This window comes from Ips typographus, linkage group LG1 (assembly GCF_016097725.1).
Source record: "Ips typographus isolate SLU linkage group LG1, UJ_Ityp_2.0, whole genome shotgun sequence".
NCBI classification, from domain to species: domain Eukaryota; kingdom Metazoa; phylum Arthropoda; class Insecta; order Coleoptera; family Curculionidae; genus Ips; species Ips typographus.
The window spans coordinates 13,604,386-13,631,838 of NC_138422.1; the positions used below are offsets into that span (position 1 = coordinate 13,604,386).

General features: G+C 33.2%; 1 protein-coding gene across 2 annotated transcripts in view; it reads right to left on the reverse strand.

Moving 5' to 3' along the window:
• Positions 1–1,125: 1,125 nt before the first annotated feature.
• Positions 1,126–27,453, reverse strand: part of Drgx (Dorsal root ganglia homeobox) — a 58,526-nt gene continuing 32,198 nt past the window's right edge. The window contains exons 7-9 of one of the 2 annotated variants that reach the window (XM_081981370.1): positions 7,533–7,550; positions 7,304–7,440; positions 1,126–2,847 (exon numbers count right to left, since the gene is read on the reverse strand). In XM_081981370.1, the coding sequence (XP_081837496.1) occupies positions 2,501–2,847; positions 7,304–7,440; positions 7,533–7,550 (502 nt within the window). In that variant the 3' untranslated portion in view covers positions 1,126–2,500. The remainder of the gene's footprint in view (positions 2,848–7,303; positions 7,441–7,532; positions 7,551–27,453) is intronic. The other variant, XM_081981378.1, reaches the window with a different exon arrangement.

Here is a 27,453-nt window from a genome sequence, read left to right on the forward strand (position 1 = left end):
TTTAATTATCAATATTTCAGAAACAGTATACTTCTTAAATAGCACTAATTAGGTCGTTAAGTAGGTTTTGAAAATCAAAATTCAATTATTCAATAATATACAAAGTGTTTTATTTAAAATAGCTGAGCTACTGATTTTGAATGCAATGCAAGTTACATTTGATCATATTATATTTAAACAACTCATATTGTCAAAATGTAGACATGTATCAACTTACTTTTCACCCTGACCAAGTTTTTACACCATCAGAAATACTGAAATGCAGTTATTTTCAGTACCAGTAAGTAATACACAATGGAAGCAAAAAGTAAATATTTTCAAAACGCAGCTTGACATAAACTTAAAATTTTGACCGTTGACAGAAAGATTTTCTAACTGTTGCTTGCTGTCAAAATAACGCTTTGCAAAAACCTGTTAACAGGTGATCAAAAAATTTATAATGCAAGTCAAACTAAAATGAGGATGACATCACAAAGTATAAAATTTGACAACTGAAGTTTATTTGACTGACGACTGTTACGTTTACAATAGGAGCAATAGAATTTTGACAGGTTTATATTCAGTTACAAGGTGTTTAAATATTATTTTTGTTTTTTGTTGTTTAGAACTATTTTTTGTTTATTTGGGGGTTTGGTAACCTCTGCACGTTCGCGTGAAGGATTGTCTTCAGTAACGTGATCGCCTTTTTCTTTGATTTTTACTGTATCTGTTATATTACCCCTAAAGATGGTTTACGGACATAAAAGTGATTCGTAATGACTGATCGATTACTAATGGCTGTGATATTACTCTACTACATGTTATTTTGGCAAATAACAGTGGCTGCATTCGTTAGAGTAAATAAATTGAGTAATCGCTGCAACATTTTATTTTAATTGCACTATAATAATTAAAAAATCGGTAATCGGACGCCATTTTTTTGTTGAATTGGTAATCCTATATTCGGGTTGTGGTTTGTAGTTTTATGAAAAAGTCGCTGAATCATTGAGAAAAAAAGAAAATGAAAAACAATTATACTTAAATTTTCGTATAAAAACTAAATATCGATGTTTTTGACGTCATTAATGGCAAACAGATCGATAATCCAGAGGTCTGTTGTCAAATGTCATGCAAATAAAACACAAATTCATTCTAAATAATACTTTAATAATTTTAATCAGTTTGAGTATTTTCACTAGATTTAAAGTATTGCAAGTCACATGATTTTTTTTTCAATAAAATAATAAATAATTAGGTACTAATAATACCGCGGCTCACATCACAATATTCTCGGTAACAATTGTAACTATTATTTAATAATACATTATGTTATTACTCTCGACAATCTACACTCGATTTGTATGTATGTACACTTCTTATTTACAATGAATTATATAATAATATATGTTACGATTGCATTTACGTATGTATAAAACGACTGTTTAACCTTAATAACTAATAAAGTAGTTATATAAAGTAGAATCTATATTGCTACATAAAATTTTGCATTTAAGAAGAAAGCGAATTTTATCTATACGTAGGGATAATACAACAAAAAAATTTATAATATGTCTAAAAATTGTTTTGTTATTTAAAAGGTGTATTGTAATTTTTGTAGGTGGGTGGTAAAGTGTTACTTTTTGTTAAACTTTTGATGTGGGATTTATGTAGTTATTTATTTACAAGGTTTGTACAGTTTATTCAAAAAGTTTTTATGTGGTAACAATCAATTCGGGGCCATTACATAATGTTTTATAATTCAAACATCGTGCCTCTGTATACAGGTTATCTTAGATAAGAAAACTGCTTGTAATCTTGAATATAAAGAATACTCAAAGCAATTGGTGTTTCAAATCGCAGCGCCCTCTGACACTAATCTCTGCTACAGCATTTCACTTGATTTGAATGTGTGAAAAGACTTCGTTCGGGGTCGGAATCAGAAACTGTAGTTAATGGCGGAAAATAGCTTAAAATTCCAATAAAACTATGAAACTAGCATGAAAAACTCAAGATCAAGAGGACCAAGAAAACCTTAAGAAGCATACTCTATACGATAGAGTACAAAATGAGAACATCAGATTACAACGCGAGATGCAGGACTTAGGAAGATGGGTGAGACAGAGAAGACGATTCTGGAACAAATATGTAAAAAGAATGGATGACATCAGACGCAAAATTGAGTAAACCAGTAGAAAAGGGGCCACAGGGAAAACCACCAAGAGAGAGAGAGAATGCTGAACGTCGCTCTCCGAGGAAGGTATGTTGGCAATAATGACCAGGCAGTAGGCTACTAATATGTATCCATATTAGAAAGTAGAAGTTTGTAGAGCAACACGGTGTGCACTTATTCCCGAAGTAATGTTTTACACTTAACTGTAATGATCCAGAGTGTTATCATAAATAAAAATTACGGCTCAATCTTCACAAAAACAATGTTGTACCTTTGTTATGAATCAACGTTTACATTTTGGGACATACCGTATGTTTACAACACCTAAATTACTTAATCACTATGAAAACTTTATGTTGGTGATTGATCTTTAACGGTAACATTTTCAGGACTAACACTTCCACCACCCAAGTCGTGTTTCCTCTGTAAAGCTTGTAGAGTCAACGGAGGAAGCAGAGGAAAATTGAGCCCGGCAGCGTGTTGGAAATTAGCTACGTGCTGTAAGCTTTGCAGCAACGCAGCTGAGTGTTCCTGAGCTTTTCGCCTCAACTCAGCTACACTGGATTGTCTCTGATCGCTGCCCACTGGAGAAGTTTGGGAGAGCGTGGATCCTGCTTCGCTGGTTGGGAGCAGATGATGGCCGGATAGGGCGCTGCCCAATGGTTTAATGGGGCAGCAGGAACAAAGTCCAGGAAATCCTGAAACAAATTAATCTATTTAGTAAATTTTGATAGTTATTTAATCTTAAATCATTACAATAACTAATAGTCATTCTTATTGTTTAAACGTGTTCTTAGAATTTAATTTGCCGGTTAAGCGGGCGGTAATGAACACTTTCTGCCCCCATTCTAATGGCCAACTAATACATGAGTTTTCTATAGAATTTTAAATTTTAAATTAACTCATAAACACGAGGCCTAATGTCGTTTAGGGCTCGAACATCGTACGTTACCAATTTGTCGGCAATTCGCACCTGCTCTCTTTGAATTTATCTTTTAGAAGTTGGCTAACTTTCAATGCGATAACGGTGTTAAAGAAACGAGTATTGACATTGTTCGAAAGTTTTAACTGGGTTAGTGATCGCTAATGTTACGTGTACGGGCCTTTTGTTTGCGGGTTAACAAATTGAAATTACTCTAACGACAGTTTTAAGGAGACGTTAAATTTAATTTTCTTATTCTATAAAAGCAATGATGGTTGGAAGGTTTGCTTATAAGTATTAAATTCGTGTTTCCTCCACTTATGACACCTAATTTGTTGGTCTGTTTTTTAATGTTTTCAAACTCAGTCTACAGGGTAATTCAAATTCGACCCTCACCATTGGGATCTCGGAAACTATAAGAGATACGAGAAAGTTTAAATTGGGGCAAAGTTGCGCAATGTAAAGCTCAACCAAATGCCATTTAAAAATTTTGATTTCCCGAGTATTTCCGAAGATATCCGAAAAAAACTGAAAATTAGATTTTTTGTTTTTATTTATTTCTAACCTTATTTGAAGAGATATTCCAAAACTAAAAGCACCTTTTCATTGCCACTTTTTCCCAGCTATTCGATGATGGATTCAAATTTGCCACACGACGTTTCGTTTTTTGGCAGCCATCATCAACTTAGGATTCGGATTCGGATATCTCTTCAAATAAGGTTAGAAATAAATAAAAACAAAAAATCAAATTTTCAGTTTTTTCCGGATATCTTCGGAAGTACTCGGAAAATCGAAATTTTTAAAACAGCTTTTGGTTGAGCTTTAAATTGCGCAACTTTGCCCCAATTTAAACTTTCTCGTATCTCTTATGGTTTCCGAGATCCCAATGGTGAGGGTCGAATTTGAATTACCCTGTATACAAGCAAGAGATTGTTTGTGTTTAAATATCATGTGTAGTGTACATAATTTGTCAAACAGAACAACTTGGATAGAGCAGTATAAGCCCACAAATGGTGTGGTGAGTTTGTAAAATTAACACTCTCAATATCATCAATATTTATTATCATGTTCGCATTAATTAGAAGCAAATTGGTTATTAATAAAAATGATTGAAAGAATAAAATATTGAATGAAAACCAAATAGATTTTATTAACTTCAACCTCAAATTGCTCAACTTGTATGTTATACTTTTGCAATAATTATTGTCAGTAATCCTAATATATAAAAAAGAGAAATCCTAAATAACAAATTTTTGTAAAACGGCATGCATGTATGGCCATTATGAAATTGTTTATTGACAGTTTGAAAGTGTAGTTGGTATTTTATTTAATTTTTTTTTATAACTATTAATGTTAACATGAATTAAACAGCTTGCAAAATATTTCCAAACTATAAAAGTTTCCTGAAGATCAAAAACCACCAAACACAAATACAAAAACCTATTACTATAAAAATTTAATTAATAAACCAGAAAAAAACAATCAATGTGGGCAACAATTTACAAATATTCACTAATGGAAACTCTGACCTATCAAATAAGAAAAAATCTATTATAGATGAAAAACATAAATACTGTGTATAGGTTAGAATTTTGGTTGTACCGTCCAACCTTTGTTCTCTAACTAGTGTTTTTTTAATGTTTTGTGTTACCAATTTATTTTCAGTTAACGTTTAATATGATTCCAATCACAAACCACGAACAAACTTTGATTTACGCAAATGCTGCATATGTGGATTCAGCATAATATAATAACGAATTAATTATATTATTTATAACATTCAGAAATGTTACTGAAACTACCGAATATTCCTAGATTAACACCTAAAAGATAACGTTGCCAATAAGCTTTTGTTTCCTTTACTACTGATTACTTTCCTGTTGAAATAAACATCGTTCAATAGAAATTTTAGTAGTAGAGTCGCTTAAAAATTAGGAAAATCATCGTTAAGCGATACCTAATGATAATACTGTATAAATGTCGATATTGATGAAATAACAATCAGTTTAGTACGAAAAAATCGCTATTTTAAAATTTCACTTTCAAAATAAATTTACCCTGTTTTTCATTAGAAAGCATTTTTGCATAGTAAATACAGAAAGTGCAATCCAAGTTAAAAAATGGGATGATGACCACAGTTTGTACTCAGTTTTTTTTTGTAAACATTAAATTCTTATACCTAAACAAAAATAACACAAAAATAAGATGACTCAACAATGCAATAGATTGCTTGTTATTACTTCATCTTGAATGTGACAAACAAGGAAGTTAACGTCACATTCAAAACTGTGTACCTGTCTATTGCCTTGTTGCGACATCCTATTTTCGTATAAATTTCCCTATAAAACTATATTTTCTTCCCTCATTTGAGAGATGAAAGTATCACTTTCACTACCTAGGGAGTGAAAGTGCAACCCTGGGTGCGTATTCTTGAAACGAGGGAAGGGAATTATCAAGAGAAAGACCTGTAGAATGTGACAGGAACCCGCCGTTGTCAGCTTCTTCTGTCACATTCTATCAACACTTCTCTTGAAAATTCCGTTCCCTGCTCTCAAGAACTAGGCCCCCTAGAGACTGTAAGTATTTTCCTCGCTAGGGAGGAAAAGTGTCACCAGTAAAAGTCACATTTTCTAAAGACACTTTCTTGACAAATATGTCTTTAGTAACAACATATTCTTTTTCAGTCAGGTATTATTTAGCTGCTTTTTTTATAAAACATAATATTGGTCGTAAAAAAATTAGATGCTTGTTTCTGAGATTCATAACAGTTATCTTGACAGTTGTCACGTGATTTCCTAGCTAAATAGTGTTCTAAAATCACGTGACAACTGCCACTAACGTCAAAACTGTCAAACTGTGCTCCAAAAATGCAAAAGTGAGGTTTTTGACATAAAACGTGTTTCTGAGATGTATGACAGTTGTCACGTAACTGTCTAGCTACATCATCCTTTAAAACGACGTGATATCTGTCACTAACGTCAAAACTGTCAAACTGTGCTCAAAAGTTGCAATAATCAGGTTTTAGAAAAAATTTCTTGCATTATTTAATATAAAACATGTTTCTGAGATTTATGATGTTATTTTGATAATTGTCACGTGACTCTCTAGCTCCGCTTCGCGTCGGGTCTAAAATTGTTCGCGGGAGCAAAAGTTGCACTTTCCTCTCTAGTTGCGCAAATAACTATTACAAGCCATGACATTCCAGAGTTTTAGGCAATTGTCAGATTAGAAAGTAAAAATGATTTGAATCACAGATATAGATTTAAAGTAAAAATTGTTATAAAAAAACAACTTTTGGAAGTTTGAAAATACCAACATAAATATCAAGATATAATCATGGAAACCGTTTTTACTCTATTTTCAACCGTTTGCCTGCTATTAGGTGCCATTAGCCTTCCAAATATTGAAGATTTCAATGTTTATATAAAAATAAACTGAATGAGGAACAAAAATGATTTATACTAAAGTAGCACAATCAAAAACAGCATCAGTTACTTTTAGGCTGGGTTTTCACTCAAAAACCAAACTTTGATAGTCATCTTCAGCTTCTCTCGGTCCATCTCCGGTTATAAGCCTCTCCAATTCGTCGCCATTCGCTTCTGTCGGTCGTCTGACATCCACTGGGTCCACCAGTTTGTGGATGTCATCTTTCCATCTCGTTATCTGACGTCCTGAGTTCTTTTTAGTTGTTCTGGGCCTCCACTCAGTTGGTTTCCTACCATCATCTGTCCTTATCAATTGGCCAGCCCATTTCCATTTTATCCTATCCCCCCATTCGATGACGTCCGTCAATTTTGTCTGATCCATTCGTTTGACACTTGGTCTTCTAGTCATATTCCTAGCATTTGTCTTTGAGCAAACCTTAAACACTCCATGGTCACTAAATTCCCATTATTAAATTTTGTGGATACCAATTGTGGAAATTTAGAATTAAAGACATCACTAAGTTTTCCATAAGCTGTCCATCCAAGCTCATTGCTCTCTGACTGTCCTTAACGAAAAACATTCTTTGTCCGAGGTTTTATAAACTCTAGTGATGATATATAAGTTTAATGGATTAATAAAGTGTTATTTTTATATGAGATTCAGTTCCAATAGAATGGACAATTCAGACGAATTCGTACGACGAACGTAACGTATGCTCAGTTTTGATATCTTGCATTTGGCTTAAATTATCACATAATATCACTATTTTAGTTCGTTATAAAACTATTTTTGAATCATAAATGTACCTTTTAATGACGGGAACAACGGTGGAGAAAACTGAGATCCAATATGTGAGGCCAAATGCGGTGGGAAAAACAAAGATGGTGGTGTGTTTCGGTGGCCGCTGGTGCTGTCAATCACCGGTCTGAATCCACCTCCAGGACTGAAAAAGAAATACACAAGTTAGAATTCATTACTTATATGTAGGTACTACAAATTGTAATTGGTAGGTTTATAATAAAAAAAACTGTTTACCTCAAAAACGAATGTAGGCTGAGAAAAAAAGAAGAAAAGGTTATTAGCGGGAGCGGGCCGAAAATAAACTCAACGTAAATTTCAATTTAGTCTAGCGATAATCTTGCTTAAAAGTTTCATGCAGCGATGCACAAAGTAATTGCGGAATTTTCTTCTGGGCCTAAATAATGTAGGTGATCAAATTAGCTGCGGGCCCGCCGCATCATAAAAATGGCCTATTATTTATTTAAATCGGAGGGTGCACTAAAGCGTAATGGTGAATTAAAGGGAGCGGAATTTAAAATGTTAAAAATCCGCTTTCTTTCTCCCCTTCGAGGGAGCGCCACCACGTACCCATAAATTGTCTATATTACGAAGCAAAACAGACATTTAAATTCATGAAAAGTTGTAAATGCAAATAATTCTAATTTTGTAATGCCCGTTTTCCCGGACACTTGCTAAGTTGGGTTTAAGTAAGTTTTTGGCTGAAGTATCCTTTAACAAGCTAATTTTGGTTCCACCGCACAGGCAACCGTCACTTAAAGCTTCCTTAACTTAAGGGGCGAATTTTCATGACTCAACTTCTTTAAGAAGAGATTTCTTACCTCCAATCCATTGTCAGTTACTTTTGACGTTTATATTATTTTCAGATTGTTCACTAGGTACTTTTTGTAGGACTTTTTCTCTTCTCTTCCTCTTTTTCTGAGGTCTTCCTTTAGATTTTTATTATATTTTTTAAGTGAACCATGACAAAGACATGAAAATGCCGCGTTACATTTTTGTGTAATCTCAAACCAAACTTTGTTTTTGTCACCACCTAAAACGGCATGTTTCTCGATTCAATTTTTGTAGCTTGCTACCAAAGATAGCAGTACCTCCTTTTTTCGGGTGGCATAATTGGAAGCTCTTTTTTTTTTCTAGGTTCTCCCTCCATATCAAACACAAAACACCTTTAACACAGAATAACGTGACTTTACCCAAAACTGAATTGAAAATGTAAATGTATTTAGTTGTATACTATGTGTTAAGTTAGTCATAAAAAAGGAAGAAACGTAAACATATTCAATGTTACTTAAAAGTTAAGCCTTCCTTAACTATTCCTTTCTTAAGGTGTTTGCCGGGGAAACGGTCGTAAGTCCTGTAGTAAGATTCCGTAATTGATACATTTTGAAAACCATATTTGCAACTGTTATGCCAACAGTCAGAAAAAGAAGAAGAAAAGTCAACATGTGCAGTATTTGCCTAAATCGCAGCACTGTTCATAGTTTGTAATTATGCTGGTGCTTTCTCAAATTTTTAAGAGAAAAGTAGAGTTTAATTCAAATTTTGACACCAATTTATTTCTTGACTGTACCAAATTTTGTACTGTTTTTTCATGTTATTGGATAGGAAATTGAATAAGGATTCCAAAAATGTGCTTAAAACAGTCCTTTCCTTGCTCCAAGTGGGTTTTACAGGCGATTTTGTCCCTGACTGTTCTTTCAAACTGTGTTTCTGGCAGTTCAATGTTTTTGTAGTGTTTTTTAAGTTATAGGAGAGGAAATTTAATGAAGATTCCAAAAATGTGCTTAAAACAGTCATTTTCTTACTCCAAGTGGGTTTTACAGGCGTTTTCCCGACTGTTTTTTAAACCGTGTTCAAATTTCAGACCACAATTTCAACTGATTTGTATTTGTTGAACCAAACCAGCTTTTCCTAAATAACTCGAAAATGGTGAAAGTGAAAAAAAATTACAACAGTCCAAAAATGTTCCTAACCCAACACGGTAAGTTTTTTAAGAGTGTGCACGAAAAGAATGATGATTCACTATTTTTGTCACCCTGTACACAATTTTTAAGATAGTATGTTTTACTCTACACCACTAGAAAGAGGAGTTCAAAGCGGTTATTTAACTGGCCGAACCACCCTGAACTCTCAAAAATAACCAAATTACAGGGTGTTCAAATTTCAACTGATTTGAAAATTTGTTGCACCAGACCAGTTTTTCCTAAATAACTCGAAAATGGTGAAAGTTACAATAAAATTTCAAGAGACCAAAAATGTTTGAAATCATCTTCTTGACTCAGGACCGTTTTTGCTTCCAGTAAACAGGGTGTGCATGGAAAGTATGGTGATTAACTGTTTTTGGTCACTCTGTACGCAATTTTTTGGATACATTTTTTTGCTTTACACCACTGGAAAGAGACGCCCAAGACGGTTAATTTAAGTGGTTCAACCTCCCTGAACTCCCAAAAATAACCAAGTTACAGGGTGTTCAAATTTCAACTGATTTGAAAATTTGTTGCACCAGACCAGTTTTTCCTAAATAACTCGAAAATGGTGAAAGTTAGAAAAAATTTTCAAGAGACCAAAAATGTTTGAAATCAACTTTTGACTCAGGACCGTTTTTGTTTCCAGTAAACAGGGTGTGCATAGAAAGTATGGTGATTGACTGTTTTTGGTCACTCTTTATGCAATTTTTCGGATACATTTTTTTGCTTTACAGCACTGGAAAGAGACGCTCAAGACGGTTAATTTAAGTGGTCCAACCTCCCTGAACTCCCAATAATAACCGAGTTACAGGGTGTTCAAATTTGAAAATTTGTTGCATCAAACCAGTTTGTGCTAAGTAACTCAAAAAAGGGGGAAAGTTACGAAAAATTTGAAAGAGAACAAAACGGTTAGTTAAAAACTGCTAAACTCATCCCTGGAAGTTTTACAGTCCGTCAGGGCCGCTACTATATAGGGGGTGCATAAAAAATGTAGTGATTCAGATTTTTTTGGCCACCCTGTACGCAATTTTTAAGATATAATTTTTTGCTCAAAATCAGTGGAAATAGGAGCTCAAGACGGTTAATTTGAGTGATTCAGCTTTTCTAAACTTTCAAAAATAACCGAGTTACAGAGTGCTCAAATTTCAAACCACAATTTCAAAGTTGCTAAAAGAAAAGGTGAAAGTTGGAATTTACTGGTAAAATTGGTAAATTTTTCTGTCACACTGTATTTCACTTTTTCAATTTTACTTTACCTTACCGGTAAATGACCGGTCACGGTAAATTTAGGCCCATTCTTATTAAAATGTATAAATTTGCTTTATAAACGAGTCAACCTAAATTTATCTATATTTTTATATAAAATGTCGTATTTTGGATTTTCGTCACTGCTTATTATCAAATATAGGATGAAAAATCTGAGACAAACGTCAGCAATAAAACTCGATGTAACAAACAAAAAACAGATAAAAGTCGACGTTTTACTTGGAACATAATGTTCGAGTCGAGCTCCATTTATTCACCGACGGGGCTCAAACGTATAAATAAATCAAAATGTCGCATTTCTTATATTACATTTGCCAATATGAAAGCCTGTTTGTTTGACGTCTTTAATAATGTTTGCTGACATGTTTCCGCCGGTGCCCCGACAAATCCGCCCGCCCCAGTTAAAATGTTTAGACTCGAATTTACTTTAGAGCATCCCGGAGGATTTAGAGGCTCTTGTCTTAAAACCGGAGCAAACAAAAATATCAGTCTTGGGAAAACAATGTCATTTTACGGTTCTATGAATTTTGATACTTCTTAATAACGATAGGAAATCACAATGTTTGAATAAATTGGGCTACGTGAGCTCGTAAGGCAAATTACATTAAGAATGGATATGGTTAATCTGTTCGGAAATAATCCGACGCAAGCCCAGTAACACCTGACATAATTACATTAATATTGCTGCTCATAAATAAACGAGGGAACAAATTAAAGCGACTGTGCAATTAATTAATCAACTAATTAACAGACAGGTGAGATCAAAGAAAACCCGGCGTAACCCCGACAACGGAGTAAATCGCGTTTGCGGATATGGCAAGCACGAATTTCTCTTGCAAAAGCGAAAATTAACTGTGTAGTCGAGGGTAATTTGTTTATACACGGTTAAAAAAGTAACTTTACAGATTACACTATTAACTTAGTTTTTAGTAAAGTTTTTTTATGTAATTAAATAACTAAAATTTCAAAAGGGCTAAACAGAAGAGGAAAATTGCTACACGTAAAAGTAGATTAGAGCTTGAGAATATATTTTAAAATAAAGGCAAGGAAAACACGTAAAATCAAATTTAACAGTCAAACTTTGGTTCAGTTGACTAGCTTTTTAGAAGAATTAATTTTTAAAAGGTACGTTAGTTTAATAGTAACAATTATTTGATCAAAACAAACTATCAATTTTGATGGCAGATAGCATAAATTTACTATAGTTAAAAAAAGATCGGGTAACTGGTGTTAATAAAACCTAGACAATTCTAGAATTTACTGTTAACTGACCATTTTATGGAAACTAAAATAACCTGAAAACTTTACACTTTACGATTTGAATATAACAGTATTGATATCAAAACAAAAAGTTGCGTTTCCATCACAAAAGCGTCCAATTTAAATACACAAGAACGAATACCGTCTTACATGAAGACGGTCGGATTTTTCATGTTTAAAATTTAAAGGTTATTTGCTTACGCTCAGGGGAAACTACATTTGGCCGTACAAAACGGATCTATAAAACATATAAATTCTATATTCTTTCTGTGAAGTGCCATATTACATTTTGAAAACACTGAAAGCGAGGCAAGGATCCGACAAGATGGATATTTTTAAATATTCATCAGGACAGACACAAAGAGGGTAATATTCTAAAACGAAATTTTCATTCGCTGAAACGCAAGTAGAAAAACCCGGATAAAAGCTTCGGCCCGAAAGATTTAATGCCAATTGTGACGTGCGTATCTCTTTCCGCCATCCCCAGTATGGTAATAGTGTATTATATAATAAGTGTGGTAAGTAAGTTATTACCGTACGCGAGTGAAACTTTTATTGTGTTGTTTCTTCTAGAAACAACGTGACAACTGTCACTAACGTCAAACTGTGCTTAAATGCCGTAACAGTAACAGTTTAAAAACAACAAAGAACCTTTTCCTTGCAGTACTAAAGACGAAACGTGTTTCCAAGTTCTGTGGCCGTTACTTTGACTGTTGTCACGTGACAATCTCAAAATGAGTGTTCTAAAGATAACGTGACAACTGTCACTAACCTCAAATCTGTCAAACTGTGCTTAAATGCCGTAACAGTAACGGTTTAAAAACAACAAAGAAGTATTTTCGTGCAGCATTAGAAACAAAACGTGTTTCCAAGTTCCTTGACCGTTATTTTGACTATTGTCACGTGACAATCTTAAAACCAGTGTTCTAAAGATAACGTGACAACTGTCACTAACGTCAAAAATGTCAAACTGTGCTCAGATACCGTAACAATAACAGTTTCAGAACAACACAGAACAATTTCCTTGCAGTACTAAAGACAAAACGTGTTTCCAAGTTCCGTGACCGTTATTTTGACAGTTGTCACGTGACAATCTCAAAACCAGTGTTCTAAAGATAACGTGACAACTGTCACTAACGTGAAAACTGTCAAACTGTGCTTAAATGCCGTAACAGTAATAGTTTAAAAACAACAAAGAACTATTTTCGTGCAGCATTAGAAACAAAACGTGTTTCCAAGTTCTTTGACAGTTATTTTGACTATTGTCACGTGACAATCTCAAAACCAGTGTTCTAAAGATAACGTGACAACTGTCACTAACGTCAAAAATGTCAAACTGTGCTCAGATACCGTAACAATAACAGTTTCAGAACAACACAGAACAATTTCCTTTGCAGTACTAAAGACAAAACGTGTTTCCAAGTTCCGTGACCGTTATTTTGAATGTTGTCACGTGACAATCTCAAAACCAGTGTTCTAAAGATAACGTTAAAACTGTTAAACTGTGCTTAAATGCCGTAACAGTAATAGTTTAAAAACAACAAAGAACTATTTTCGTGCAGCATTAGAAACAAAACGTGTTTCCAAGTTCCTTGACCGTTATTTTGACTATTGTCACGTGACAATCTCAAAACCAGTGTTCTAAAGATAACGTGACAACTGTCACTAACGTCAAAAATGTCAAACTGTGCTCAGATACCGTAACAATAACAGTTTCAAAACAACACAGAACAATTTCCTTGCAGTACTAAAGACAAAACGTGTTTCCAAGTTCTGTGACCGTTATTTTGACTATTGTCACGTGACAATCTCAAAACCAGCGTTCTAAAGATAACGTGACAGATACCGTAACAATAACAGTTTCAGAACAAAACAGAACAATTTTCTTGCAGGACTACAGACAATACGTGTTTTCGAGATTCGTGGACGTTATTTTGACTCGTCACGTGACAATTTTAATAACAAGCTTCTAGAAGCAATGTGACAACTGTAACTAACGTCAAAAGTGTCAAATTTTGCTCGGGAAAGTTTTTGTTGAAAAAGTTTTTGTGAAAGTGTTTGCCTGACAGTGTTGATAAGATAATATGCGTTTTTGAGCTTCCTGACAGTTACTTCAGTTATTTTGACAGTTGTCACGTGACAATTTCAGTGAATCGTGTTTCAGAGATAATAAGTCATCAACGCCAAACTTGCCTAGAATCTCTAAAACTCACAGTTTTCAATGCAAGACCTGTTCTTCAGCTTTAAGTCAGCTACTACACGAACGTGACAACTAAAGATGTCACATGGTCGCCTGGAAAAATAGTGTTTTAAGATTACCTGACAATTGTCACTAACTAAAACTGTCAAATTGTGCTCAGAAGCTGAAAAATCACAGTTTAAATTTAAAAGACAATACGTGTTTCCGAGCTACGTGACCGTTATTTTGATTATTGTCACGTGACAATCTCAATAATCAGTATTCTATAGACCACGTGACAACTGTCATTAATGACACCAATACCAGCAACAAGTCAACAACATCCAATAATAACTTGGCAAATCAAAACAATTATTACCTTACGACTTGAGGTAATGTACTGTTTACCGCGCCAGTACGGTAAAGTACACTTACCGCACTGTTGTAGATAAACGAATTAAAATTTCAAGGAGTGGTTCGAAAGCCTTTATATCCACCTTACTAATAAACCGAACAGGCGGCTGGGAGTTATAATTACGAATTTCGAAACGAGTTTAAGGGGAAGGGCGGTCGAAGTGAAATTTGCCATCCGGCCTAATCAAATCAAGGGATTTCCCAGCGTTTCGTCGAGTCCAAGTCCAAAGCAAAGCCTATCCCGTGTGGCTTAATTCAATTTAATATAGTTTGCATTAATTGCCGTGGCACGTATCATAATCGACGGTTGATACACATCCCATTTCCATATTTCGAAATTATATCCCGGCTCCCCCTTATGTTTTGTGACTACAAACCAGTGTCGTACCAATTAATAATAACCGAGAAAATAAGGATTTACAAATGCATCATATGTAGTGTTTTTCCATTATTTGACAACGCTGATATTTAAAATTTAATATCGTTGCAAAAAAGAAGATGGTCAGCCTAACCGTATTTTTGTTTCAGACATTCCAAACTAGAAATATGACTGAATTTACTTTTTCAAATCATTATTCTATTTTCAAATTTTAAAATAATTTTATTCTAACTACACTTTTTTGAAAGAAGAATAAGTCATTGTGTGTCGAAGTACCTACTTAAAGCGTGGTTAATTTAGAACTAGATTTTTATTTCCAAACCAACTATTTAATTTGTCATGCTGTGTAGAATGGTAGGTCTAATCTTGAAAATAGGCTAAGAATATATGAAGTATTTCTGGATTTATAATTCAACATCCAACCATAATTTTATAATTTTATTTATTAAGTAATTTCTAGATTGATGGTTGGTTATTGTCGAATTGACTTAGAAGAAGACTTGATGCCCATTTTCAGCTTTGTTTCACTTTTTCTTGTAATCAATACACAACAATTATTTGAAAATTAATTGGAAACAACTTTCTGGAGAAAAAAATATCAAGAACGTTGTTTGGAATAATGCAATAAATTAGTGCGTCTGTGACTCGTGCCAGATAATCGTAATGGCAGAATTGCACACAAATCAGTGTATGTATACCTATGCAGGCAATTTCACCGGCGCGGCAGCAAATGCGATATGTAAATGAATGTGATAAATAATCAAACTGTAAATTGGAAAGCTGTTTGCTTTGCGTTAGCTGAGGAATTTCGAATGCCAACTTTACGGCTAGAGAGGGAGAACCAAACAAGACTGAAAGGGAATAGAGCACATAAGCGTAGGTGAAGATGATTAGACTGTATATTAAAACCGGATTTTGAGGCTGTAAAGTTTGACAAACATAATTTAGTAGAGTATGATACACATTTTTTTAAAGTTATACGCATGTTTTCTCAGAACACATTAAATGTTTAATTTTAATTAATGACAAAATTGATTATTGTAATTATCATTTTTCTGCTAATATTTTTTTTTGGTCCTTTAACCTAAAATTTGAGCGAATCTATTTTTTAATTGAAAACTGATTAAATAATAGGACAAACCTACTTTGTAAGTGATTAAAATATGAAGAATTTGATCGATATGTCGAGTTAGTGTTTTAGTTTTAATACATTCTGATGAGGTCAAAAACTATGAAAATTATAGACTAACAGGATATCAAAGAGAATTATATGCTGCCATAATATTTTAATCAGAATATTCTGCCCTGCTGTAATTTAGTATCTTTTTGAAACTTTTTCAGCTTTTTGGTTTATCAGATGATCTTATCAGTTTTGGATTGTAGAATTTTTGTCCGCAGAATATCTTTCCATATTCTACGCCATCAAATTCATTTATTTAGCTCATATTTTCCGCCATTTTATTGTCAATTTTAAAGTTTTCTTTTGAAATTTGTTTTGGATTTTTCGGTCAATATCTCAATAACTTTTGTAACAAACAATTTGTCTTTTTAGAATAGCAATAGGTTTTGTCCCATATGCAAAGCCTTTAAAACATATTTTTGTTTTAATATAAGTTCCTGCTGATGTAGATGCATTTTCTGATTACATTAATACAAAATGGCTGTTTTTGAGAATGTCCTGTTGTACAAGGTTCCTATTCTTGTGTAAATATGGATCTCGGATGGAAGTAATAGTGTTGAATTTAGCAAAACGACTTTTGTAACAAAACTATAATCAAATTCTTAACTAAATTTAACACACTGGGGCGGGCTCTAGAAGGTCATAATACGATTATCCTTCCTACTCCTATATTAGGCCGCTCCTGCTTCTATTAATGTTTAAGGGTGGTTTAAGGTTGTTAGTCGTGTAATTAAGGGGGATTACAGTTGTGATAATATTATTGGGGATGATAGTGGTGTTACGTCACTTGTGCTTTCGGCCGTGGCGGTCTAGAACATAAGCGGCAGAAACGTTGCGTAATCCGACAGCTTAGCCTCGTCCACTGTAATAACTCGTCTAATCGGATTAATTTAATTAAGTTTCAGTGCAAAAATAGTCGACTAAAATGCGTGAATAATGCAAAAACTGCACCAAGTCAAACACACACTGATCTCAGCTAATTCAGGCAGTGCTTTATTGAGTTAGACTGTAATCTGTGATCATCTAATGCATCCAAACTGTTCATTGCCACTATAGAGCAGTCAAAGGGAATTATTTAGCACGTTATTTGTGGAATTTCCATAATCGTCTCTTATGCAGTAACCTAATAGGGACGATACTCGATATGGTTTATAAAGCTCGGACTTTCTTTTTTTACCAAGGGAGTTGCAAAAAATATGGATCAAAACGAAATCTTGTATAAAAGTAAACTGAAAATCAAACAACAAAAGTACGTGCTGATAAGAAGAAATCAAAAAAAAAATAAAAAATTGTTTAAGACAGCTTTTGAGTTATGTGACGAGGTTTATACAGAGTGTCCAACGACAAAAGACACAAAACAAAGAAAAATTAGGCTTAACTAAAATACAGGGTGATTCCAAAGTTGGGGCTTTCCTTTCACTTACAAATAGGGCTTCAAAAAATAAGTTTTTTTTTCCTTTCACGCTTTTTCGAAATATTAACAATAACGAAGATACAGGGTGTCAAAGTTTTACTGAAAAAAAAAAAAATTAAAAATAACTTAAATTTAATTTTAACTAACTACAGGTTATTCCTTATCAACAGACATAAACAAAAACAAAAGATTTCAGCCGCCTTTGAACTAAGTTTTAATAATTTGACATTTTAAATTAAAACAGCATTTAATTTTAGTCACGCATTAAGACGGTTTTTATTTTTTTTTACTGGAAAACGGTGCGTTGTAGCAAAAAATAATAAAAGGGGTTTTATTTTTAGAATTGAACAAGGAATTCAATAATAAATTTTATGTTGAAATAAACCAGTAGGGTAATATTTTTTTTCGAAAATGTTTTAAAAAAATTATACGCACGCCACTGGCAAACGCAAGAAAATTGTTGTTTCTTGGAAAATTTCCTTTCCACGTAGCTACTGACACCTACAAAACTTTGTTTAATTACTTCAAGTGGTTTGGCCAAATGAATTAAATTTTTATTTTTTCAGTAAAACTTTGACACCCTGTATCTTCGTTATTGTTTATATTTCGAAAAAGCGTCAAAGGAAAAAAACCTTATTTTTTTAAGCCCTATTCGCAGGTGAAATGAACAGAAAAGGTATCAAATGTGTTAAACTACATGAATGTTCCATTTATACTAACAAAGTTATGGTCAACTTCTAATATAAGAGAAATAATTATAATAATAAAGGATCAGAATCTATTAATGCCATTTTGGTGTTTCCGACCTGAAAATCCGTTTGAGAACCTCTTGTAATACTTTCAAGACTCAGAAGACAGTGTTTGAAATACACCGGTGACAGTTTAGTGTTTTTGACCTGCAAAAAACTGTTTGAAAGCTTCTAGTGAGTTTTTTAAATGATTAGAAGACATTTTGGTGTTCCTGAGCAAAAAAACTTCAAGTCAAATGAATCCTTTGTATCACCCAAATAATAGAAAAACGTCATTTATTTGTTCGGTCGTCATGCTGTTTTACGTGTTTACAGAATATTTAATTTATCTCTATTGTGTTACAGAAAAGGAATTTTTGCTTAAAAAGTACATATAAAAGTGTGTGTTAAAACACTAGTGCTGACAAAACTCTATAGTGTGGTTTTTAGCCTGAGGCGCCGTTTTAAGTACCTCACCCCATTCAACCCCCAATGACCACAATCCTTTTGTAAAATTTCTAAATAACCCTCATCTAAACTAAACTAAACCATGAAAAAAAAACACACAATTACACACCCCCGGACAAAACATGGACCCTCTTGACTCTGCATGGGGCGAATCAATCTAGCATATGCGAGGAGCACGTGTATATGGCCCCCGAACAAAGCAGAGGCGATTACGATTACGAGCCGATGGCAACAGGAAACGCGTGTACGCATTTCGGAACGCCCGGAAGTAAAGATCCTTCATCGAGCACTTCCGGTTGCGAGCCCGTCGACCTTTTGCGCCCTCCGAGACAATGCCGTTTTGGGTCATTTGGGATAGATTTGGGAGATGTTTAATTGAATCACAATGAGAGAGAAGAGATAGTGGAGAAGTGGAAACGATTGTTTTTTATGCAAATTTAATCGAAGATGACGAGTGCAAGAAAGTACATCAGGGGGAGTCTAGTAGAAAGAGTGCCCAAATTCACTTATTTGAGAAAGATAATTAATGAGCAATGCACTTTCAAGAGATTAAATACAAGGAGAAAAAGCAAGACAAACCTTTATCAAGATGTCAAAACTTTTTAAAAGCTACAATTTGGACCTAAAAATCAAAGTCAGAGTTCTTCGATGTCATGTTTACTGGACTCGAATTTTTGTCTAAGTGCCGTGTGACGTCACAAGGCACGAAGCGCTTGTGTTGTCTGTTTTAGTCTGATTATTAATTCTCCCTTTTCTATCTTTAATCTTCTCCCTTAATTATTATTGCGGAGAAAATGGTTTGTCAATACTAACTGGTGTCAGAGTGCACAAGTTCCACTAAGTCCACACCAAGGAACATTAATTAAAGTGCCATTAAAGTGCTTTTTTGCACTTATTTCACTGTGCACCTCACTTGCACACATTTAAGGTTCTTTCCATTTTTCCAATCTTCGAAAAGTTTAAAGTGGTTGTTTCACCCTAATTTAAGGTCCTTCGGTATAAATGATATACCTTTTGATGTGCTTTGGTATAAATGTGCCCTTTGCTGTGCATTGAAAAAAAAGAACGAAAATTTTGACAAAAAATGCCACTTTTCCAATTTTCAAAAGGTTCAAAGTGGTTATTTCATATAATTTAAAGTCCTTTGTCAGATACCTCCAAATACTACTGAAAGGTTTGCAAATATTAATATTAATAAATATATTTTTTTATATCATAAACCTCTAGTCTTGTTATGGCAAAACCAGGTACATCTATTTAGTTGAAAATAAGAATTTAGTTAAATTTGGAGTTTTGAATGCTTAATTTTGTTAAAGTACTTGCTAATCACTTGAGATAATTATCTAGCATATTTGGCATAGTATTTCCATACTTTTTGCACATTCTGTATATATTTTTAGGGAATATATTATATTTTAAAAATAAAATTGAAAATAACTAGTATTAACTTGAAAGTAAAATTTGAAATTTTCTTTCTCTTCGACCGAACGTTTGATGCTATTTCCTTATTCAGGTGCGCTGATATCGTAAAAAGTTTTTCTCGCTGCGCTACGAAAATTTAATAATCCCAAAGTACTTGGTACACAGAAATTATATTGCAGCATCAAAAGAAATTACGGCACTCATTCCTCTTTGGCGCTGCTGTTATAAAAATTAAATCAAATTTTCCTCAATAAAGTTTCCCGGATACAAGTTAACTTTGTAGTCGGCCAGGAGAATATTCGCCGAATATTTCGCAACTCCATGAATATTTCATTTTATTTGGCATTTTCGTATTTTAATACACCAAAAATTGGATAAGGCATAAAACAAAATATGCATACGTCGGTTATTCATTCTCTCGGCTGCCAGTATTCGCTTAATTTTCTCTCTCTAACTGAGAAATTAGATTTGCGATTCGTTATTACATCGGGCGTGTGTTTTAACTGAAACTTATCTTCCAGCCAGTCCGTTGTGTTTATTATGATGATCAAAGATGAATTACTCAGTGCATTTTAACTTGTCTGCTGCTAGGTCAACGCTTTTATTGTCTACAAAAGTGTGGTAAAGTTTATTTACCGCACTGATTTAAATTTCACTAATTATTATGTAAACCAGTTACGAAAAGGAACAATTTTTGCTGCACGAGAGACAATTTTTGAAACCTGTTTCGTAACAAGGTTTTTTCAAATTTTTACTAAAAGGGGTATTATTTTTTACAGTTATTAAATAGTTACAAAGCAATATTCCAGAATTTAAGCCCTAATAATGACCTTTAGGGCACTTTGAGTAAAATGTCAAAAACTGAAACCATGCTTAAAACAAGCAAATTTGTAGGCAAGAGTACTAAAAAAATATTTTTTTTAAATTTTGTCAAAAAGACGATAGTTCAAAACGTCCAAACACGGTTTTTTGTAACATGTCAATAATCGTATTCATGTGTTTAAAAACACAATATTTGGCACAATCAGGGAGAAAAGCGGTGTGGAAATTTGAACTATCAGAAACACATTTTGAAAAGACAGTCAGGGACCAAATTGCCTGTAAAACCCACTTGGAGTAAGAAAATTACTGTTTTAAGCACATTTTTGGAATCCTAGTAAAATTTCATATTCAATAACCTGAAAAACGCTACAAATTTTGGTACAGTCAGGGAGAAAAGTCGCTGTGGAAGTTTCAACTATCAGAAACATAGTTTGAAAAGATGGTCAAGGACAAAATTTTCAGTTAAACTTACTTGGAGTAAGAAAATTACTGTTTTAAGCACATTTTTGGAATCCTAGTTAAATTTCCTATTGAATAAACTGAAAAACACTACAAATTTTGGTACAGTCAGGGAGAAAAGCCGCTGTGGAAGTTTGAACTATCAGAAACCCAGTTTGAAAAGACAGTCAGGGACAAAATTGCCTGTAAAACCGACTTGGAGTAAGAAAATTACTTTTTTAAGCACATTTTTGGAATCCTAGTTAAATTTCCTATTCAATAACCTGAAAAACACTACAACCTTTGGTACAGCCAGAGAGAAAAGCGGTGAAAGTTTGAACTATCAGAAACACAGTTTGAAAGGGAACAAAATTGCCTTTAAAACCCAGTTGGAGTAGGAAAATTACTGTGTTATGCACATTTTTGGAATCCTAGTTAAATTTCCTATTCAATAACCTGAAAAACACTACAAATTTTGGTACAGTCAGGGAGAAAAGCGGTGAAAGTTTGAACTATCAGAAACACAGTTTGAAAGGGAACAAAATTGCCTGTAAAACCCACTTGGAGTAAGAAAATTACTGTTTTAAGCACATTTTTGGAATCCTAGTTAAATTTCCTATTCAATAACCTGAAAAACACTACAAATTTTGGTACAGTCAGGGAGAACAGCCGCTGTGGAAGTTTGAACTATCAGAAACACAGTTTGAAAAGACAGTCAGGGACAAAATTGCCTGTAAAACCCACTTGGAGTAAGAAAATTACTGTTTCAAGCACATTTTTGGAATCCTAGTTAAATTTCCTATTCAATAACCTGAAAAACGCTACAAATTTTGGTACAGTCAGGGAGAAAAGTCGCTGTGGAAGTTTCAACTATCAGAAACATAGTTTGAAAAGACAGTCAGGGACAAAATTTTCAGTTAAACTTACTTGGAGTAAGAAAATTATTGTTTTAAGCACATTTTTGGAATCCTAGTTAAATTTACTATTCAATAACCTGAAAAACACTACAAATTTTGGTACAGTCAGGGAGAAAAGCTGCTGTGGAAGTTTGCACTATCAGAAACACAGTTTGAAAAGACAGTCAGGGACTAAATTACCTGTTAAACCTACTTGGAGTAAGAAAATTACTGTTTTAAGCACATTTTTGGAATCCTAGTTAAATTTCCTATTCAAGAACCTAAAAAACACTACAAATTTTGGTACAGTCAGGGAGAAAAGCCGCAAAATTATTAGTTTTAATGTAACCTTTTTATAAATCATCATACACTTGCGTAAGATATGTTTTGCACACCGGCGGTGTATGTTCTACTAGATAAACGAATCTAATTGATACCCCTAGATTAGAGACATTTTTGTTTTCTTTCGTTTTCATAATATTTTAACCGAAAAATACGAGCGGTACATTTCAATTACCCAGCGGTTTACTTAAAAAAAGCTACTATTTCTAAAGATTTTTTGGCTGGCAAATCACAAAAACTGACAACGTTCAATAAAAAAAAATATACCACCTGCATAATTAGAGAAAAACTGCTATTGTCAAATTTAGGAAAATAAAAGGTACTATTAATTTTTGAACACTCTGTATAAGCAAACGTGATTTCTGTTCAAAAACGCGTAATCCAAAAATGACATACTACACCGAGTGTTGTAATAAACAACATCTTAAAATGACTGACCGCAATGTTTTAAGATATTTTTGTCCAGTAGTAACGACTTATTTCCCCCCCAAATAAAACTCTGATTAAATTATTGTATAATTTTATTATTCGACTTTCAAGTGGTCTAATCTTTCAATCTAGCAAGTGTCGTCAAATTGATCTAACAAGAAAATCGGACCAACGAATAAATGGACGGCACACTTAACGAGATTTGCGATTTGATATTGATTTAAGCAATTTCTTGGAGGAGAATTTAATTTTGGGTGTGCCGAGATTAAAGTCAATAAAACGACCCGGTTCAAATATTTTTAGTCGGAAAATCGGCCTGATTCGATCTCCCCCTATCCCGTAATGGAGTGAAATATGAAATGCTAATATTTGTCGTGAAATTATATTTTTGAATTTGAGTTCCGGGCAATATGTGACTCGTATTAGCGATATCTGGCGCATCTCGTTCAAAAATCATTTAACCCGCCTGCGGGCATTTTGGACTTTTTAAATTTGCCGTAAAATAGTTACTCTGGGGCTTTCATGTTTCATTCCGGTTATTACTTTTCCAGGGTTTTTTAAATTGGAACGTAACACCGCATGTATACTAAAAAATTAAATCTGTTTGCTATTTCATTATTACAACATAGAGCCATGCAAATTTTGCGAAATTTCAAAGTTGCCAATTATCGAGCAAATTGGAAAAAATTTCCCTTTAATTTCCGGTTTTTTATACTTTTTTTTACTTATTCATACGCTGGCGTTCGCATTTGTTGATTGAAAATAATCGCCGGGCAAATTTCAATTTGGCCGTTTTGATTGGTTTTAAATATTATGCATTTAAAGCTTACCTTTACGCACAACTTCACCTAAATCGTTGTTGAACTAATTTAGTTCCGCATAGCTGTTATAATTTCAATTTTCCTTTAATCGAATTTCTTTTAACCACTTTTAAAACTTTATAAAATTATACATCAAACCCCTACAACTAAGTAATTATCAAGAGTGCCCTAAGTTAGACATTATTTAGCCAACAACTGTTTCCATTAAGGACAATTAAGCTCCCAAAATGACATTACATCTAACTGGAGCATGTGAAGTCCTTATTAAATAATTAATTTAAACACTTGTTAATTAACAGCATCACGCATTTAACAAAAATTAAGCCAATCCATCATTCCAATTCGACGCATGATGTCATATACAGAGTGTTTTAATTGGTCTGTCGGTACGTATGACGGATCTTCAATTATGTATGGCGACGTTGCTGCCTCTCTAAATTGTCCGGTTGTCGGGAATTTAATTATTTTGTTGTTTCAGCTTTATTGGCTACAGATTTGGAATCTCGGAGTTTAATTAGATGATTGCCGGGATCAGAACGAACAGTTTTATTGTTATTACACGGTAATACAATTAATTGCCAATTTAAAATTTGAAATCTTAGATCTATTGTACTAACATGCAAAGTTGAAATCTCGAAAACTGATATTCTTTAATTTTACAGCAGATTTATAAAAAAACATTTTGCTACTTTTATATGAGAACATGTCCATTTGATTGACTAATTTCGTTAACTAGTAATTGTCCTCGGGTTATTTAGGTTCGAAAACGCTTTATGACGTAGTTATTAAATAAATATTCTTATTCCGAATAAAACTAGTTTAACAAAAATAATATATGTAGAATTAAAAAATTTAAAACTCTTTTAAATATGTTAATTTTGTTATTTTCAGCTCAATCAGAACTTAAATTCAAACTTTACAGTGCAGCGGACGTTTTGCAAATTTTTGTTTTTGCGTCTTCAGTCCAGAAATAATCCAGATCCCGATAGTGAGGCTCGAAAAAAATCAACATTCTGTATATTTCTATTTAGAGGTTTTCGGAATTTGCAATCCGATCATCAATAAAATCACTAATCCAAGCAAATTAATCAATCTCGACTATTTTTGAGAGTTTTAGCCTGAGAATGACAGATTAAATGTTAAAATGGCCAATTTAGCTTAGACAATTCAATTTTTATTTTACAGATTTGGCAATGGCAGATTTGGAATTTTACTTAAACATAAATTTTTACTTCTTGAATTTTGACAGTTTCAGTGTTAAAATAGCCGATTTGAGTTAGTCAACAGCACAATTTCCATTTACTGTTTTCCTACAATTTTTTACAGTTTTTGTACTTATTTTACCTAAGCTCAGAATGACTCACTTTTGACAGACAGAATTACAGATTTTTTGGTTTTAGAACGGTCGTTTTGGCTTAGTTTATTCACAATTTTAATTTTCTTCAAATTTGACTTGATTTGAAACTTTGGCATTAAATTTTGACACTTTAACACAACTTTTTTTATTTTATTTGTTTCAAAGGGACCATTTTGATAGAATGACAGATTTTCTACACCTTTCTAAAAGAGTTTTGACAATGTTACCATTTATTTAGTTAAACATAAATTACTTCTTTAAATTTGACAAATTTTTGATAAGTTAAATAATATACCTATATTTTATTAAATTAATATTGTGGTTAGTCAACGCAACTTGACAGTTACAGCTTCAGAATTCTTTCAATTTTTTTGAAAAATGAAAAATTTTAAAGGTTTTTTTGTACTTATTTCACTTAATTTAAGGTACTTTGGTATAAATATGCCCTTTGCTGTGCATTGGAACTCTCCTGGAGCAAAATTAAAAATTACCAAAATTGTACTTTTTGCAAAAATGACATTTTTTGAATTTTTGAATTATTGTAACTTTTTTTATTTAAACTGTTATAGATTTCACTAAAGATTGCACTGCCAAAATTGTACTTTTTCAAAAAGTACATAGGTATGTATATAAATAATCTTTATTTTCAATAGAAAAAAGGCTATCGACCACTTGGTCTTTCTGCCTATGTTTACAGTGGGGTTTTTTTATAGTTTTAGTATACATGTTAACTTATGTCTTAGTTAAAGTGCTCTAGTAGGGCGGCAGTGGGAAAGAGGTAACGGGATTGTCTGGTTTTTCTTGTTATGCACAGTGGGTTTATTATTGTCCAGTTGTTTGGATTATTTTTCCATTTGTTCTATAGTTGTATAAGTCTGTTATTTTGGTCATGTTTGTACGTTCGTAGAGAAGTTGGTTGAATGGGTTGTGTAGTGGGTTTTCTGGGTGTCTTATTTTGGTTATTAGTCTTAGAGCAATCTGTTCCGTAGTCTGAGTGTATCTTTTAGTTTTGTCAGTAGCGTTTGCTCTAAGTAAGTGTCCGTAGTCTAGAACTGGTCTACAGATGGATTTGTATATTTGTGTGGCTGTTTTCGTGCTGATACCTTTGTTTTTGTATGTCAGTGATCTAAAGTGTTTCGTAAATTTTAGTTTTTGGTCCAGTATGACGCCTAAGTATTTTACGTCATGTTTGGGTTCAGTTATGTGGCCGTCTGCGGTTATGTTTGGGGAGTCGTCTTTGATCCTATGGTTTGGTAGTAAAAGTTGGTTTTTAGTTGCGTTGGGAGTCAGTCTCCATCTGTAGAACCATGTCATAGTATCGTCAGTAAGTGATTGTAGTTTTGACACTGCTTTTGACGTAGTGTTCTCGTGTACTATAAGTGCAGTGTCGTCTGCGAATTGTAATATGTATGCGGTTTTGTCAAATTGATTTTTGTCCTGCTTGTTGTGATTGTATATGCAAAAATTACATTTTTTCAGTTTTTGAATGATTGTAACTTTTTTATTTGAACTCTTATAGTTTTCACTAAAACGCCATTAGAAAGAGGATAAAAAATGCTAAAAAAGCTTCTTTCAATTTGTTTGAAAAATGAAAAATTTTAAAATGTTTTTTTTTGTACTTATTTCACCTAATTTTAACGTACTTAATTTTTGCAGTTTTTCTCTAAATTTGACAACTTTGGCATTATAATTTGAGAGTTTCGACACTTTCAATGTTTTTTTCATATCTACTGGGTGAGTTTTTTCGATGTTTATTAAAAAGAGATCTCGGAAAGATTAGAGTTACAAAGTCGGTTAAATGGGGAAAGAATTGCAGTCTTAGAAGAGCAATAAATTCAAAACCTTTTTTTTGTTTTTTAAAAAAGTTCATGGTTCATGGTTAAATATTTAATAAAAACCAAAAGAAACTCAAATTGTATATTGGTTCGCTTTTGTAAGTTGCTCAAAAACTGAAAAGAGCTTGATTTTGGTTCTCATGAGATAAAACTAAAAATCGAATAAAAATAAAGTAAGTTAGTATTTTTAGTGATAAATATAAGAGTTCAAATAAAAAAGTTACAATTAAAAAAAATAAAACCTACCGAATCTCTACTGAACTGACGGAATAAATCAGCATAAGACAGGTCATGATCATCAGTGATCGGTTTTGCTGATTATATAATCTATCTAATCCGAATCACCAATTTCGAAAATCCTTATAGAAATAATTGAAATTATTCCATAACAACGTTTTTTACTAAACCATCATGCGTCTATGCAAAAATATTTAAAATCGTTCTCGAACTTTTCAATTTCGACTGATCAAATGACCGAATCCCTATTTTTGTACGACCGCATAGGTCAATTGAAATTGTACTGCATCGTTCTACATATCGT